At 40.3% G+C, this 15,941-nt stretch overlaps 2 protein-coding genes across 3 annotated transcripts in view; one reads left to right on the forward strand and one right to left on the reverse strand.

Moving 5' to 3' along the window:
* The window catches only part of LOC126565134 (elongation of very long chain fatty acids protein AAEL008004-like), a 588,598-nt gene that overhangs the window by 485,470 nt on the left and 87,187 nt on the right, over positions 1–15,941 (forward strand). The window lies entirely within an intron of this gene.
* LOC126564703 (lachesin) overlaps positions 1–15,941 on the reverse strand; it is a 93,797-nt gene that overhangs the window by 43,951 nt on the left and 33,905 nt on the right. Inside the window, exons 2-3 of the mRNA XM_050221793.1 lie at positions 3,596–3,640; positions 1,894–1,997 (exon numbers count right to left, since the gene is read on the reverse strand). Of these exons, the coding sequence (XP_050077750.1) occupies positions 1,894–1,997; positions 3,596–3,640 (149 nt within the window). The remainder of the gene's footprint in view (positions 1–1,893; positions 1,998–3,595; positions 3,641–15,941) is intronic.

The following is a 15,941-nucleotide window of genomic DNA, read 5'->3' on the forward strand; positions in this document are numbered from 1 at the left end:
AATCAACGACTTGTCAGGTTGCTACCCGGCTGTCAGTGAGACGAAAGCAGTGTTTTTTTTTTTTGTTGGCATTGACAGTGTGCAAAAACTCTTAGCTAAATATTGTATTCAATTGGGTGGGTGATGGTAGAACCATCGACAGGAACTCATTTTTACATAAAATAATCATCAGCAACTGGGCGTCTCCATCGACATGGGATTGCTAATCGGGTGTTTCATTTGCACGTTTATTGTCCTAAGAGTGGTAGGACAGAGGACTTTTTGTAGGTGAATATTGTTGAAAAATTTAAAGAATTAGTACAACTGATTATCATAGTTATATTTGTGAGTGAAAGCTTCCTTATCTGAGCTCATCCAAGCTTCCTTATCTGAGATCTTCCAATGCATGAATTTTTATACATTTCAAAAAATAATAACAGATAATTTACCATCTACATACTACATACGACATAAAACTTTAGACAAATAGAATGGAGTTTATCTTATTTTAAAATTTTACTCTTCTGGTATCTATCTTGAGGTTGAATGTGATGGAGGCATGGTTGCTTGTAAATGATGGAGACTAGAACAGATAAGATTCAGACAAGAAGTAAGGACACATAATATTCTATTTTTTTGAGTAAAAATGAAGTGAAATTAAATAAATTCAAATAGAAAATATCTAATTCAAAATCGTGTTAGTCGAAAAAGTTCTATTCCAATTTCATGTCCATTTTTTAAATTACATAACTTTCTACTTTTCAATCCGAGCTTTTTTGTGCGAGAGTAGAATACGGCGCTAGCCGTCATACTTGAAATAATTAAATAAAAATAAAAATAAAAAAATAATGCAAGCAAATAGCTGCATGAAAACATTTCTAAAATATTTTTTTTTACGGTTCGTAGGATCGAACTAGAAACCAAATATCAGCACAGTGCCACCAACTCATCATAAAACCACAAAATAACCACCACAAATGTCCCGAGCAAGTAATCCCTACACAACTAAATATGCACATACACACGCATCGTGAGGTTGAAAATCGGATTTCACACCTGACTGCACCAAAACATCTGCTTTTGATAGCGAAAATAGGTATGGGAAGGTCTGTATAAAAATGCATAAATGCCCGAAAAACGATTTCAACGAAGCCCACACCCACCAACTACGGCGTATCGTACGTTTCGCTCAACGAAGTGACGCCTATGTATTTGCACACTAGCGGCGGTTCCACATTCCGCAAATTGTGTCCTCTCCGTAATTCATCTTTCTTTCCCATCCAGAACCGCTTTGTGCACAGAACACCTGTTTTGATAATATGATGGTATGACAACCACCGTGGTCAAATGCAAACAAAACCCATCATCAGTACCGCTTCTAATCTGCGAAAATGGTGCTCCACTGTCCCAATTTCGGACCCATTACCGGAAGCCACAGAAAACAAAACAAAAATGGGGAGAAAAGTTGGACAACCATGATTGCGTATAGGCGCTAATTGTGATGCGACATCGGCGCGGAAGGAACGGTCACGCAACAACACCAAAGAAACATCTACACAAATAAACCTTTCGCACAAAATTCACCACAAAACAAAATGAAACTCGGTATTTGAAAGGCTTTTTTTCGCTCTAAAATATCCGCTTATCGCTAAAAAGCTGACCCCGCGGGCTGCTGATGACCGCCCGTTTGGGACACAAAATCATCGAACCGTTTTGTTATGGGTTTGTCCGAGTCTGTGTGTTTGTTTGTGTACACTTTGTACATAACATCTTGCTGTCGTTGTGTCCTGTTGAATCCTTTTCACACGTGTTGGTCACCGGGGTTTTTGCACACACACACACACACACACCTGGCTCTTGGTGTGCGTAAATTGCAACAACAAAAAAACGGCTTACAACAACTACGGCACTCACCTTGTATCCTTTTAGATTATCCACCACGCAGGCCAGCAATGCGTCACGTCCTATCGTGACCGTAATGTTTGGGATCGGTTCTGCAAACCGCGGAAAGCTGGCCTCTAGCGAGTTGTCGCACCGGATGTGTAGCACGGTGCAGGTTAACCAGGTGTAGCACGTCCAGGAACAGAGAGTAAAGCGTAGAGAGAAAGGAAGAGATGAAAAAGGCATTCAATGGCGTGTTGGTAGTGCTCGATCAGTCCTTCAACGTGAGCTACCAGGGATCCATTCAGTCAAAACAAAACGAATTGAAAAAAAAAATTACGCGAATGACGCAAATGAAAACCAAATAAACGCTCCAGACACACTCACACAACTGTTGTTTAGTGAGTAAATACGGCCACCAAAAACTTAGATAATTAAATACCCTCAAATAAGCCTGACTCTAATGCAGGAAACTCTAACGCGCGCGTGCGAGACAGGAAAAGAAAACGAGGGTTTTTTAATTAGAAAACAACCAAAGCTGTATTTTGGAAGGGAAAAACTGTCTGCTGTTCAGTGTTTTTCGATCAACAGCCAAGTCGCGTTAAGGGCGGTTCAGGTTCGGCCGCACTTTATACATCATCATTTAGGAATTTGAGTTTGGCGGTTTCGAGCGAGATGCGGCGGAAGGTCATTTAAATTGGATGGAGAAACCTCCGGTTGTCATTGCCGTTGGCGGCGTAACATACAAATACATACACGCTAAGCTCAATGGCCGTTTCGACCCTTTTGGTACGCTCCGTTGCACGGATGTTTGGTTACGGATGTTTGTCCCAAAGACCTTCCTTTTTTTTCGGTCACGGTTATTTAGGAAATGGTGAGGTTTTAAAGAAAGAAACACACTCACACACACACACACACACACACACACACAACATTCGAAGAAAACAAACACCGAAAACGAAACATGTTTGGGATGGATGTTTGGACAGGTTGAAGAGCAAATAAGCGCCATTTATAGAGAGCGGGAGAGCTGCAAGCTTGTTTGAATTGGTATGTAACATTTATGTAAGCCTGCATTTGTATGTGTATTGTGTGGATGGAAAAGCAGCTTCGGGCAGCTTTTACCATTCATTTTTCACGGTTTTATGAATTATGCGTATACCATGTATGGTAGGGCAAAGTGGTGAGATTTATGCTGTCCATTCCGGAAGGACTCATTTGGTTGACCACCTTGCTCGAGTGGAACTAAATAATAATAAAAAAAAACCCGGATGCTGGTTCGTGCGAGTGTGCAAGCGAGGCACGTAAGTGGGATTAATTTTCCATCCATTTTTCCAGCTGAACGAAACGCGATGCGTTACTGCCGTATATTTGACCACTCGCAACTCGAACGTGTGAACACACTCATAAACAGGGCACTGGGATGTATAAAATAAAGAGCCAACAAAAGAAGCCAGCAAAAATCACACACACGAACAGCAGACGCTGTGGACCGTTTTGTTGATGGGGAGAGTAATTAAGCTTAATGAAGGGCAGCAAGCATCGGTGCCATTTTTACGGTCGACACAGGCAGGCACACCCCCGTGGCGCACCGTTTGATCTTTCATATTGCCCTCTTTTGTTGCAGGACTTGTGCTTTTGTGCCTGTCAACACGTGGTGTCTGGAAGTGTTGTCGCTGCTGGTGCATCCGTGTGGGAGCATATGGGGAGCCAAAAGGTTGTTGCACATACGTACCGGTATTGAAATCTGACGGGTTTTCGTGCATGTGTGATTGTTTGGCTGAAACGAGAAAAGGAAAAACGAGAGAGTGAAGAATTAATAGTGTTTCTTGGATGACAGTTTCATACAATGTGCTGTGTATAAGGTACTGATTTCATATATAATTCACAATGTAGCATGTTCATAACACAAATAATTTCCGGACATTTCTCATAATATGCCAGCTCATTTATCGTAGGTAAAAAAGAATGTTCTCTATTATGGTGTTGAATACCAAATAGATCAAAAGTAAATGCGGAGGTTAAAACCGTGAGCAAAGTTTCATATTTAAATTAGTAAATGTTACAAGAATTATACTTTTGTTCTTCGTTGGCAATATAATCTCATAGAGTCTTGTAATGTGATGTTTGTTTTTTTTGATTAATTATTCAAAACGATTATCAATTATTCGGTAGTTAATTTTCTTTTGAATGCCTTATGCTAAGTGAGTGAAATACAATTTTCGAAAGTGTAACAACATGGCTATAACAAGGAATTGAGATGTTGAATTACAAATGTCAATATTCATTAGCTTAATCCACATGATGTAGGAAAAAACCAAAAAAAAAATTTGTTCATTTGATCATTCATAAAAAATTCAACCACGAAGATATTTTTTCTTTTTATTGCTTTTCTCTTTCGAACTTACAAATTAACCCCTTTTTTATTATCACACTGTTTTTACTTTAAAATAATTTGTGTGATATGGAAATATTTTTATTTATTTTAACGAATTCTTCCTCCCATCATGTCTAGGTCTCGAGTCGTTAAACCAGCGACCTTGCAACTCCTGGGCAATCGGATGGACACGCCACTAGGCCGCTATCTGGCCTTAGGCTATACGTTCCGCCGAGACCGCTCGGTACAAGATCGAAGCTCAACGTAGATAATACCCGAACCCACGAATTTAACGTTGTTTATCAAGGTCACCAACCATACATGTCGCACACAACGTTTTAAACCTTTATTTGTGATGAGTAGGTCGCTTTGTTAATTTAATTCACAATATTTAAAAATATTTAAAAAATATCAAAAACAATTCTACTTCTCCTATGTGGCATCTTTAAGTGTTGTTCTCAAGTTTAAGCAGTTTCCAAAGCATTATTTCGATGCCTAAATGAGTTTCTTTTTCTTATCCTTGGCTTAATGTCCTCTTAGTTCATACAAGCCATCGAAATGGCTTACTGTACTGCCGATACCACGTAGTTGGTTAGTCAGTCCTCACTAGGGGGGGAACGGTCCGGATGGGATTTGAACCCTGGTCCCGCCGTTTGAAGACCGGCATCGCTGTCGCTACACCACTAGACAACCAATTAGTTTAAGTTTCTCCTGCGAAGGTAATTATTGAATTACTATTTCAATCATAGAGGAATTGAGCGAAATAATTTATGTTTCAAGCATCCACGCCGTAATGCAAGAAATTTTCTGTAATGGTAAAAACTCATCAACCTTAAACCTGGTTAGATAAGGAAGGTCGTATGTGTCTGCTGAGGTTGATTTGTATCGAATGAGGTAATTGTCCCTGTAGTAAGAATAATTGGGATGAATGCTAAAAGTTTCACCATCATCTAAACGAATTCTATTTTTTCAGGCTATGTGAGGGAGTCATGTTACAAAAATGTCTCGGGATGACCTTGCACATAAAGACCTTTAAGGCTTTTTAGATGCCTAGAGCAGAGTTGGGTGATTGAAAATCAGATTTTTACTTAGCAGGATTGGTATCAAAAGTTCTGATTTGCAAGGAATTTGAAAGCCAGGATTCTCTTAATGGCTCTTCAACGAGTAAATTTTCTATTTTCCTAATTCTTTTATTCTGCATTATAATTTAATAATCTTTGCCTCCAATGCATCCATTTAGAAAGAACAAAACGAATTTTTTGAGGTTTCGAATTTAATACACGTGACAGATGGAAGTTTTGTTTGGGCGTTTAACAATCTGTTGAATATGAAACAAATACCAAGAACCCATCCACTTCTCACAGATACTGTGGCTTGAATGAAATATACTTCTTAAGCTTTTACCCACTTATGGCATCATTCAGGCCATAAACCCCGTTCGGTATCTATCAAAGAAAAGTTTCTTTCATAAACAAAGCGCACTCGCACGTACACAAGCCCAAGACCAACGTACTAAACACTACGGCATACTTTATGCGTCCACACAGGCCAGAGAGAATCATAAATTCTAAAGAGTTAACAGTCGCTGACTCTACTTCTCCCTCGTCCGTGTTAGCAATGAAACGTACTGGAATTCCCTTTTAAGAGCAGGTGATGACATCCATCCATTCCATCATTCAGCACCAAGAGGACAGATGCGTTCACCTCAAGCATAAGCCCCTTTTTCCTCCCGGCAGCCCTTTTTATTGCCACGCTTTCATTGTGCGGTCACACCGACACCGACATAAACGCGGCCAAACTCAAATTGTTGCCGCCGTAAAGAGCCACTTAGTTCACACCTTCCGGTGTGCCAGCCTTAGTTGGAGGGTTCCGATGCCAGTGTGCGCCCGTGAATAACGCGGTTTTTGATGGAGCAACAGCAGCAGCAGCCGCGTGCATGCAATCGGGCAGGTAGGGCTCCAAAAAACTGGTTCCAGCGAAATTTATGTTACCTCAGCAACGCGTGCCTTTTCTGCGGCATAACGATGAATTTTTACGCAAAAGCACGTTGAGGGAAGGTGGAGGTCGACGGAAGGGAAGCAAGAAACCTCGACCTCAGAAAAAACACACACACACACCACGTTGCGTAAAACGAAATTGGCGAAAATATAAGAGGCTTTCTGCTCGTTAGCTGCCGAAACAACCAGACCTTAAGCGAGCGGCAACCCCACGGTTCAGCATTAGTGTTTGACTTGTCGAAATCCTTCCTCAATTTAAACGGGAAAAGGTTTCCATCCATACCTCACCCTTTTCTCAACGCACCGGCACTGCCATCCCTGTACATCACCTGCTACGTCCTAGGAGGGCAATTACTTTTGCAGAACAACATCTCGGAAGAAAATCGATCGAATCATCCGATCCGTTGAGAGGAAACAAATGGACGAATATACATTTTTCTTCTTGGTCCAACTTTTATTTATCAATCTTCGGAAGCGCTCGGGTACGAGCTGGTACGATTTCATTACAAACGATCGCAGGTACCATCCTTTGAGGGTGGAGAAAAGTTATGGGAGTCGTGCTACCCTCCTGTATCACTTTGGCAGTAGGTCGGTTGGCTGGCGAAAAATGATGATTCCAGTTGATTTAGTAGAAAAATATGACCGAAAATCGCCAAACCCGCCTTTCAGGAAAATATGCCACAACGGTAAGGCATTCGTTTTTTCCCCGATTCAGAATCACAGACAGTTCAACAAAACACCAAACCGAGAGGCAAACGAGTTTTGCAAAGATTCCATCAAGAACTCACCCCAACGTTTGGAGGAAAAGTTTTTCGGCATCATCGATTTTTAAGCCTTTCGTTCAGCCGGGGAAGGCAGTAGCTGCTGTGTAAACGGAAACAGAAACTTTCAAAGAAATACCCCGAGACCCCGATACATTCTGCAAGCTTTCAGGAAAAAGCAATAAACGGGCGTCGAAAGAGTTATCACCGGGAAATGTCTATAACCTGTTTTTTGGTCCGGTAAAACTCCTGACCTCCGTGTATCGTTTGTGGCCACCCATCCAATAAATGGGATGATATAACCATTTTCAAGTCCAAAACAACCAGAACACAGACACATAAGCACACACATACACACACACATGTTTGTTTGCATCAGCAATATTTTCCCAACCGAACAATGGAAGCTTAGAGCTGGTTGGTTGGTGGCTAAGGATCGCTTTTTCATGTGCCAAGGAAGCTGACTGGTTGGTTTGTTGGTTTCTTTCGTTGTGGGACAGCATTTTAATGATATGCTGCCATCCATATCGCATCAGTTTTGAAGGGTTCGAATAGTAATGTGTGCAAATGCAGCACAAATTAGTCCCTTCTGGCACATAACTGATGACCTTTATAGGGTAGTGCCGTTTTGCTTGATGGGAAGCCGACCTGCCAAACGATACACATTTCGATGATGAGTTTAATAGTTTTGATAAACACCGACCGATGTAGCATGTTTATTTGTGTTATTTCGTAAAATGATGGTATCATATAATCTTAATGCTCATACCATGAAGAATTTATGAACCTAACCTCACCTAAAATGACCACCGGGACACACTCTATTCGCTTTTCTGACAGCGCTATACCAGACGAGAGTATGCATTTTCCCCAATCGAACTACAGCTCGATTTTTCTTGTTGCAACCCCAACCATCCGCATCCATTCCGTTCTGCTGCTGGCGGATCTTTATCTAGCGCATGGAGACTGCAACATGTTCTGCAAAACGCTCCGGAGCATTAAATTTCCCTAATCCAAGCGTTAAGCTCAGCATACACGTGGGAAAATGGTTCAAACGTAAGCAAATGGTGCCTATGCCCGGGAGGCTACCGAGACAGCGCTAGGTCCGGTGTGCCTTTTGCAATGTTTGCTATCAATTATTTATGCATTTTTTATGCATTCCATTCTACTGGTGTGTTCTCGAGCACGGGGTGCAAGTGGGATGCATTATCAGAGGGGAGCATTCGATCGATTCTTCTCGTTTGGTTGCACTGAACATAACAGGGAAAAACTCTATTCATGTTTTTTTTAGTGGAGCAACAATGTTTATAAAGCTGAATATAACTAAAAGACCTAAAAGACTTTAAATGTTTGACATAATATGTATGTAGCAGTAAAATTTGAATAAATTTTCTTAAAAATTTAAGAGAAATGTTGGATTGACTAAAATTTAACAAATGTTTAAACCATTTCATTGACCTTCTCAAGAACGATCAGTCGATCAGTCCGAAAAAAATAATGTTGATCAATAGTATAAAGATGACAGTTTACAAGAAACTACAATCATCAAAATAGTCTCATTGTATAATTAATAAAATCTTCATATAATATAATCAAACATATAATCTAAAAATCTCAAAATTTATTTCAAAAAATTGATTTGAATTGAAAATTGATAGTTTAAATCATCTTGATAAGCTTTTGCAACATATAAACTATTGAAGACCTGAGTACAGTTTTTTCTCAGTTACTATCGGTCTATCCAGAAGATTTGTTTATCTCTTTTAGTATTTGTTTATCTACAAATAGGGAACAAAGGTACTTTAACAAGTAAATCAACAAATAACATTTTTTTCTCATTTTAAGTTGAATTTAACTCTTGAAAAGTGTTAAATCTTACCGTCACCGAAATGATAACGCCCTGACTACGAACGGTACGAGATGCAGTCATCGTACGATAACTATTTTCTTTTCCAATTTTTAGGTTTTCCTTGCTTCCGAGTCACTTTCAGCCCGGTAAAATTATGATCTGTGTCGAAACCACCTAAGCGGCTTGAAAGCTAGTTAAAAGCTTTCACCGTTGCAATACAAAAATCAGAGCGAGAACAAGCTCGCTCGCTGACCTCGCTTGCACAGCCAACCACCGGGAGCTGACTGACAGAAAAAGAAGCTGTTACTATCTGCGCTCTGTTCTTAAAATTTATGAGCGACGTTATTATGGTGACAGAATTTGCGTGTCCATTTTTGCATTTTCAAGCCTCGTCGTTTTCACGTCTTCCTGTGACACTGGCCGCTCAAATACAGGGCGCTCAGCTGTAAGTGGGCTCTAGCACCATCCATCTGGCTGGAACAGAAAAAGAAATTTAATATTTTCTCCCACTTTCAGCACCAATCCGTTTTTGTGAAGTAAAAGGAAAAAAATAAATATTTCACACCAAAAAAAAAAAAAAAACTTACAACTTATGATCCTGAACTGACACACTTTGCTTTTCGTCGTTAGAAATAAAGGAAAAAAAGTTCCCCAAAAGACGGTAAACCAACAGTTTTCTCCCCATGGTCCGAATTATAAGCTCCATAGAACGTAACTTGCAGGATGGTGCAGCGTTCGTTCGCTTCACTTTTTGACGGTTAGATAAAAGTGTAAAAAAAAAAAAAATCGCAAACAGCTACACACACGTACGTTTAGTCACAAAAGTTTGAAAAAAAATCCTAGCCGTTCCACTCATTCTGACGCCGTGGAAAGTAATCTTTTATTCAACAAACCGTGCTGCATCTCAATGGCAGAGAAAAGTTGACAGCAGCACCCAGCACCGGAAAATGTGCCGTGCCGTGGAAAATCTGTGCCATGCGAAAGACAACAGCATTCCCGTTAAAATGGGCTTTGGCGGGACGGGCAGGGTGCTGGTATACTGCCCTGGGCGTCAAAAGAAGGGCATCCGCTCTTTGCCTTTCTGAAGGTTGAAGGTGCCTAGATAAAACTTCCGCAGGATAGGGCTTTTTTCGGACTTTCTTACCAATGGCCAAGCAAGTAAGTAAAAAAAAAAAGCACCACCACACTCAACACGGAAGCATGACTTTATGACTGACTTCCAGACGGGTTGACGACTGCAGCCACTGCTTGCCAAGATTCATCATGAAACTTTCCTTCTCATCAGGAAACACGCTGAGCTACGTTGAGAAATTGATCCTTTGATTTATTGCACCTTTCTCTACCAGCGGCTGGGCGTCTCCATTCGTCAGGGTGAAGATGATGAAGTGGTGTTAGAGCGGACCTGAATATTAAAATCTCATGCACTCCACCGTAGACGCGTGCATCCGAGTCAAACTGTTTTTTTTTGTTGTTTCATAATGAATAGTGAATGGAAAGCATCTTCTACCTTCCTTGAGCGAACCATCATAATGAAAATACAATGAAAAGGAAGATTATTTTTCTCTGCATGTTATCAGATAGACTGCAAACCGAAACACCTACTGTCTTACTTTAACTCCTACAAAAATTGTACCACAAATATATTGAAGCATAGATTTTCCTAGACGTAACCTTCTGGAGCAGTTTATTTTTAATGTCGATTAAAAATTTATGTTTATCGAGACCAAACCCCTCAAATCATTACGAAGGAATTAAAAGATGGCACAGGCCAGTTAGATAAATGTTCCTGCGTATTCATTTATCTTCCAGGTAGACCATTTCCAATCGCATTAGGGTGGAAAGCGCCTCGCTTTGCCCTGCCATAGGTCGTCGCTTCAGGTTGTCTGTTCGGATGACCGTTTTTAAAGAAAAGCTCGCCTGAACGGACCAACACCAATCGCCTGCGGGCTTTGATAGGTCGACCGTTTCGACATCGTTTACTACACGCCCAAGTAGTTCGATTTAATCCTGCCCCACACACTCACACATGTGTGTTTCTGCAATCTTCTTCTTCGAACGCTCAAGAATATCTCTCTGTAAGCCTCACTCACAGGTCCCAAGGGGTCGCTCCGGAAACATCCAGTAAATATTTATAGAGCCTGCTTTACTTCGTCTTAAAGTCCTGTATGATTGCTTGTGTGTGTGTGTGTGTGTGTGTGTGTGTGTGTGTGTGTGTGTGTGTGTGTGTGTGTGTGTGTGTGTGTGTGTGTGTGTGTGTGTGTGTGTGTGTGTGTCCACCCGGAGGCCGTTTTAGCCGTTTCAGATGGAATCGTTTCTTAGCAATCGAGAGCCATTGCAAGGTCGACCCGAAGGATCGAAACGGGTCATAAAAATAAATTCCTATTGTATGGCCTCCCGGTATCGAACATTCCGCCCCATGAATTGGTAACCGCCCAGTAAGCAGTATGAACGTTTGAAGCGTTGCCCAAAATGGGCGTTGGAAACCGTTTTCAGCTTCAAGTCTCTGTCTTTGTGCCGTTTCTTCTTGCCTTTTTTTCTTTTTTTGGTTCCTATACCTCAGTAAAGCTCGAAGAGGATACGAAGTGAAGCCAAAAACCTTCATACAGAATACAAATATAATAAATCGTTGAAAATTGCACAGTACAGCTCTCGGTTAAAAATAAGTTCCAGTAAAATAGTGTTATTTATTTTTAATGGAAATAGTATTTTGTGCTGTCAACTCGAACAGAACTACATCTCATTGAACATCTCACATCTGGCCGCCCTATTTCGTGTTAAATTGCTTCACTATACTGGCCCCTTGATGTACCCTTATCAAAATGATCGTACTGAAGATGGATTTTTCTTGCTTGTTTGAAGCACAATCTAACTTTACCCTCGGCGCATCATAATCGAGCGTAAAGCATGGAGCAGTTTTTTCACCCCCGATGAGGTGATAACTTCAACCAACGGCTTTTCATCTTCTTCGACAAGTTAAGAAACTTTTTTTATCGGTTTTCCCTTCCGGGAAAACCACAAGAAGCTTGAATTGTGCTTTTCACTTTAATTCCTCCCACGGGGGTGATTACTGATGAAAGCAGGCGTGATCGATACAAAAACCACCGAGGAGTTGTTAGGCTGCCATTGGGTATGAGTAGACGACTCATTTCGACGGGTGTTTTGCCGGTTTGAAATAACTTGCACACCAACCTTGTAGAGAAAGCATTTCGACACCTCCATTGTTTTTGCCAAGATGCTAACGATTACTTGGAGAGTGTCCTTAGAGATTCGAAAGTGCTCACGAGGATCGCGGGGAAAGCGGAGCAGCAGTACTTATTAATCTACCCACACAGTCTACAAGACCAATTTCCGTTCATTAACGCAAGCCGGCACCGGTAGCGCAACATGGACCATAAAATCATTTAATTCCAATTAGTCTGTCATCGATGGTTGACAAACGATAGCATTTGTCCCTTGAAGTGAACGTGCACCCTGACAGCGTATACTCTCTCGCTCTCGCTTCATCTCCACATGCCCAGGAAAGCGGAATCGTAAAGAACGATGACGGTGTTGCCAATAATTGGTAGCGATAAATTATGATTTTATTTTAATGGTTCCCTTCTGGCGGTGGTTCGTTGTTTCCTAAACACGAACAAACCCCACAAGAATCCACAAACACACGCTGCTGGACGCCGCGTACCACTGGAACCCGCGCGGAATGAAAGCCGGAAATGGGTCCCAAGCACAAAACCAGACACGTTCAAGCGAACTCGAAAGAAAGCCCATCAAAAGTAAATAAAAATTTTCCACCACCACTCCTGCTCACTGTTCTGCCCATCCACCAAAGGGAATAAACCAATTTGTGTATTTTGCTTCCACGTTACCTTCCGGTTCGCTTGATGCATTTCAGCGAGAAAAATTCATTCCATAAAACTGTCGCCTCTGATTGTCCCTTGCCGAGCTGCCACTTCACCCATGCTTACCAGTTCGCTCTCCAAGCGAGCTTATACCGGTGCCGGTATACGGGGAAAAACAGCAACGAAAGAATGCTCATAAAACAAAGATTTTAATGCCATGATTATAATTTATATGCAATTGTTTCGCCTTAACATTCCAGTTCTGTTCCAAGCCTAAGCCCTTGTCGTTTTTTTTGCTCACCATTTGCCGAAGGGGCAACACAAAACACGATTGCATTCAATAAAATATTTTAATTGCCCTGTAATGGTGCTCTAATTTCGTCGTTCGGCTTTCATCATTGCGCTGTTTGCGCTTTAATGTGCCGAAGCGCCAAAGTGCCCTACCGATGCTGGGGAGGGTTGCCAATTGATTTATCCAATCACTGCGCCAGATGGGTGGGTACAACATAAACAATTAAATCTCACCCTGTGCTCGGTCGATGCAATCGGTGGAATAAGTTTTTCGTGCGCTAGAAAGGTTAGTGTGAGGGGGATTTAATGTGGGTCAATTTGCCATTACAAAAATAGTTATGTTTGCTTGATTCGTAGAACGGTTGGAATTGGAGCATTTATTGCATGGTAATTCAAAAATTACTAAAGATAATATTTACCATTTTTAGTGATGTGGATCATAATCCACATCAAAGGTTTTACCATTGCTTTGTTGCTTATGGTAAATTTATTTATTGATATAGTAAATGCGATCTAAACCGTCCATAATGTGTCACCTAAATTGTTTTAGATTAAAGATTGTATTTTACAATCAACTACACTTTATAAATATTGTTTAATATGTATCAAAGTTAAAGGACTGTTTGTAAATTGTATGCTTTATCGATTGATTAGCTGATTGTTTTTTTATTATGCTTAAATGCAGTCACCTTCCAAGGTTATTGTAGCTCTCGATTCCGTGCAGATTACAAGCGTCATGGTCATCCTTTGATGACCAGTTTGATGACCATAGTTTGGCAAACTATGTCTTCTCTGGGCTTCAATCCACGACTTGTGCGATTTTTGCGAACAGTTGATGAACGATCCTCTTCCCGTATCTTTGTGAATGGAAACCGTCGTTTCCCATACGTTGCTCTGTCAGAAAGGGAGATCCTTTATCCACGCACCTGTTTGTCCTTGAACCTTAATCCGCTCATCTCCAGATTAGAAAGTATTTGTTGCGATCAGGATGACCTGATCAACGCATATGCTGACGACATTAAAACAACAATAGAAGCATTTGGCAGAACCGCTGGGACGAAGCTGAACGTGGAAAAAACAACAGCACTGGACATATGACGCATCCCACCAACAACCACCCCGATGCATGTTCCGTGGCTGCGGGAAGTAGAAAGATTGCACCTGTTTAGCATATTGTACACGAACAATATACGGGAGGCCATGGGGCATAACTGGGAAAACGTAGTCCAACAGTTCCGCCATTTGGTCGGATTGCATCGTTTTAGAGACCTCAATTTGGCGCAAAAGGTGGTGCTATTGAACACTTTCCTTCTGCCCAAGCTTTAGTTTGTTGCATCAGTGTGTGGCGCACGATCGATGGACATCGATTTGGCCTCCAAGACGGTACGGTCTTACCTGTGGGACGGATCTGGGAGTTTTCGAATCCCATTAACCCATTTGGCCCTTCCACGCAACCGAGGTGGACTCAATCTTCACATTCCCGCCATTACCACAACAGCGTTGCTGGTGAATCGGTACGTTGCAGAGCAGGGTTGCCTGAAAATCGGGGCTCAGCACATAGATTGTGCTGGGAATCCCCCGAATATAGGCTCTTACTTACAAATAAGTAAGAGGATTCCTATCCTACGTTTGTTTGCAAACTACATCATCCATATTGTTGGAAACAACAATGCTGTGATTGATGAAAATATCCTTAAGTGTTCTTTGTAAAATCTGTACGTCGTACCTACAAGGACCACTATTTTATTTTGTTAGCTAGTTTTTAAGTTGTTTTAAATAAACAATGTTTTATAAAAAAAACCGTATCCATTTGATGAATTGGCTAAATAGTAATAGGCCCTAAAGTTGCACGCAGCAAAGTCACATGCAAGCTCCACAGTCGTTTATGAACATGGCTGACTAGGACATATTGAAAATATAAAAATTATAGGATTATAAAGTCCAAAAAAATCTTTTTCTAACTAGTTTTAGTAAAGTTTTAGTAATTCAATCATCTTTCTACTCAAATCATGTTTAAATATTACTTTTTACGTATATTGAGCCATTTAAATTACAAAATATGACTCAGTATAGAATTATTTCAATTACAGTATGAACTGTCTCGTTTAAATGATGCAATAAGTATGTGAAATGTTTTTATAAATTACTCTTGTGCATAAGCTAGTTTTTGCGACGCTTAACAATAATTTCACATAACTTTCCTCATTTTAGTAATGATTTATTTAAATAATATATGTATGTCCTACGCATAATGGTCACAATCTACCGTGATTTTTCACACAAGCTTGTATGAGCTGAGTCCCGAACAACTTGAGGGCCTTTATCACTCTTTAGCCAATGAATTTTATTTAACGGGGCTAAAAACTATTTTATTTGAAAATATATGAAGTTAATCCGATTTACGAAACTGTTACAAGGCATTGAGCAAAATTTTCAATTTTCATAGCAATTAATGTTTAACAAAATTTTCAAATTGTAAATTAAATATGAAACGGATTGATCGTTACCTAGTACCCACAAAAAATCCTTCAGTTTATACTCTTTTTTGACACAACTTCACCAAAAAATCTAGCTAGAATTTGAAAGAATAATTAGTTTGTCATACATATAAATTAATGTTGGAAATGAAGATCAATTATAGTATGGGTAAAATCATGGAATCATTAAAGCTAAGATTAATATCAATGTAGCGAGCGAATGATGACCGCTTTGTAATCCAACTTTAGTTTTAATGAACTACATGTAATTGATAGATATTGAAACACTAACATCCGAGAATAAACCAAGCATTAATGCGACGAAAGTACAAACTTTTCCTTTTACCAAGAACTATGCTAATTTGCACTATCAAAATAAGCCTCAAAAGTGCTTATTTGATTTATTATTAAGTATCGACTTTACACCGTATCGTGAAGAACTTGAGCCATAACAAGGAAAAATAAGCAAGGAATACAATTCAATGATTTTAAA

This window comes from Anopheles maculipalpis, chromosome 3RL (assembly GCF_943734695.1).
Source record: "Anopheles maculipalpis chromosome 3RL, idAnoMacuDA_375_x, whole genome shotgun sequence".
NCBI classification, from domain to species: domain Eukaryota; kingdom Metazoa; phylum Arthropoda; class Insecta; order Diptera; family Culicidae; genus Anopheles; species Anopheles maculipalpis.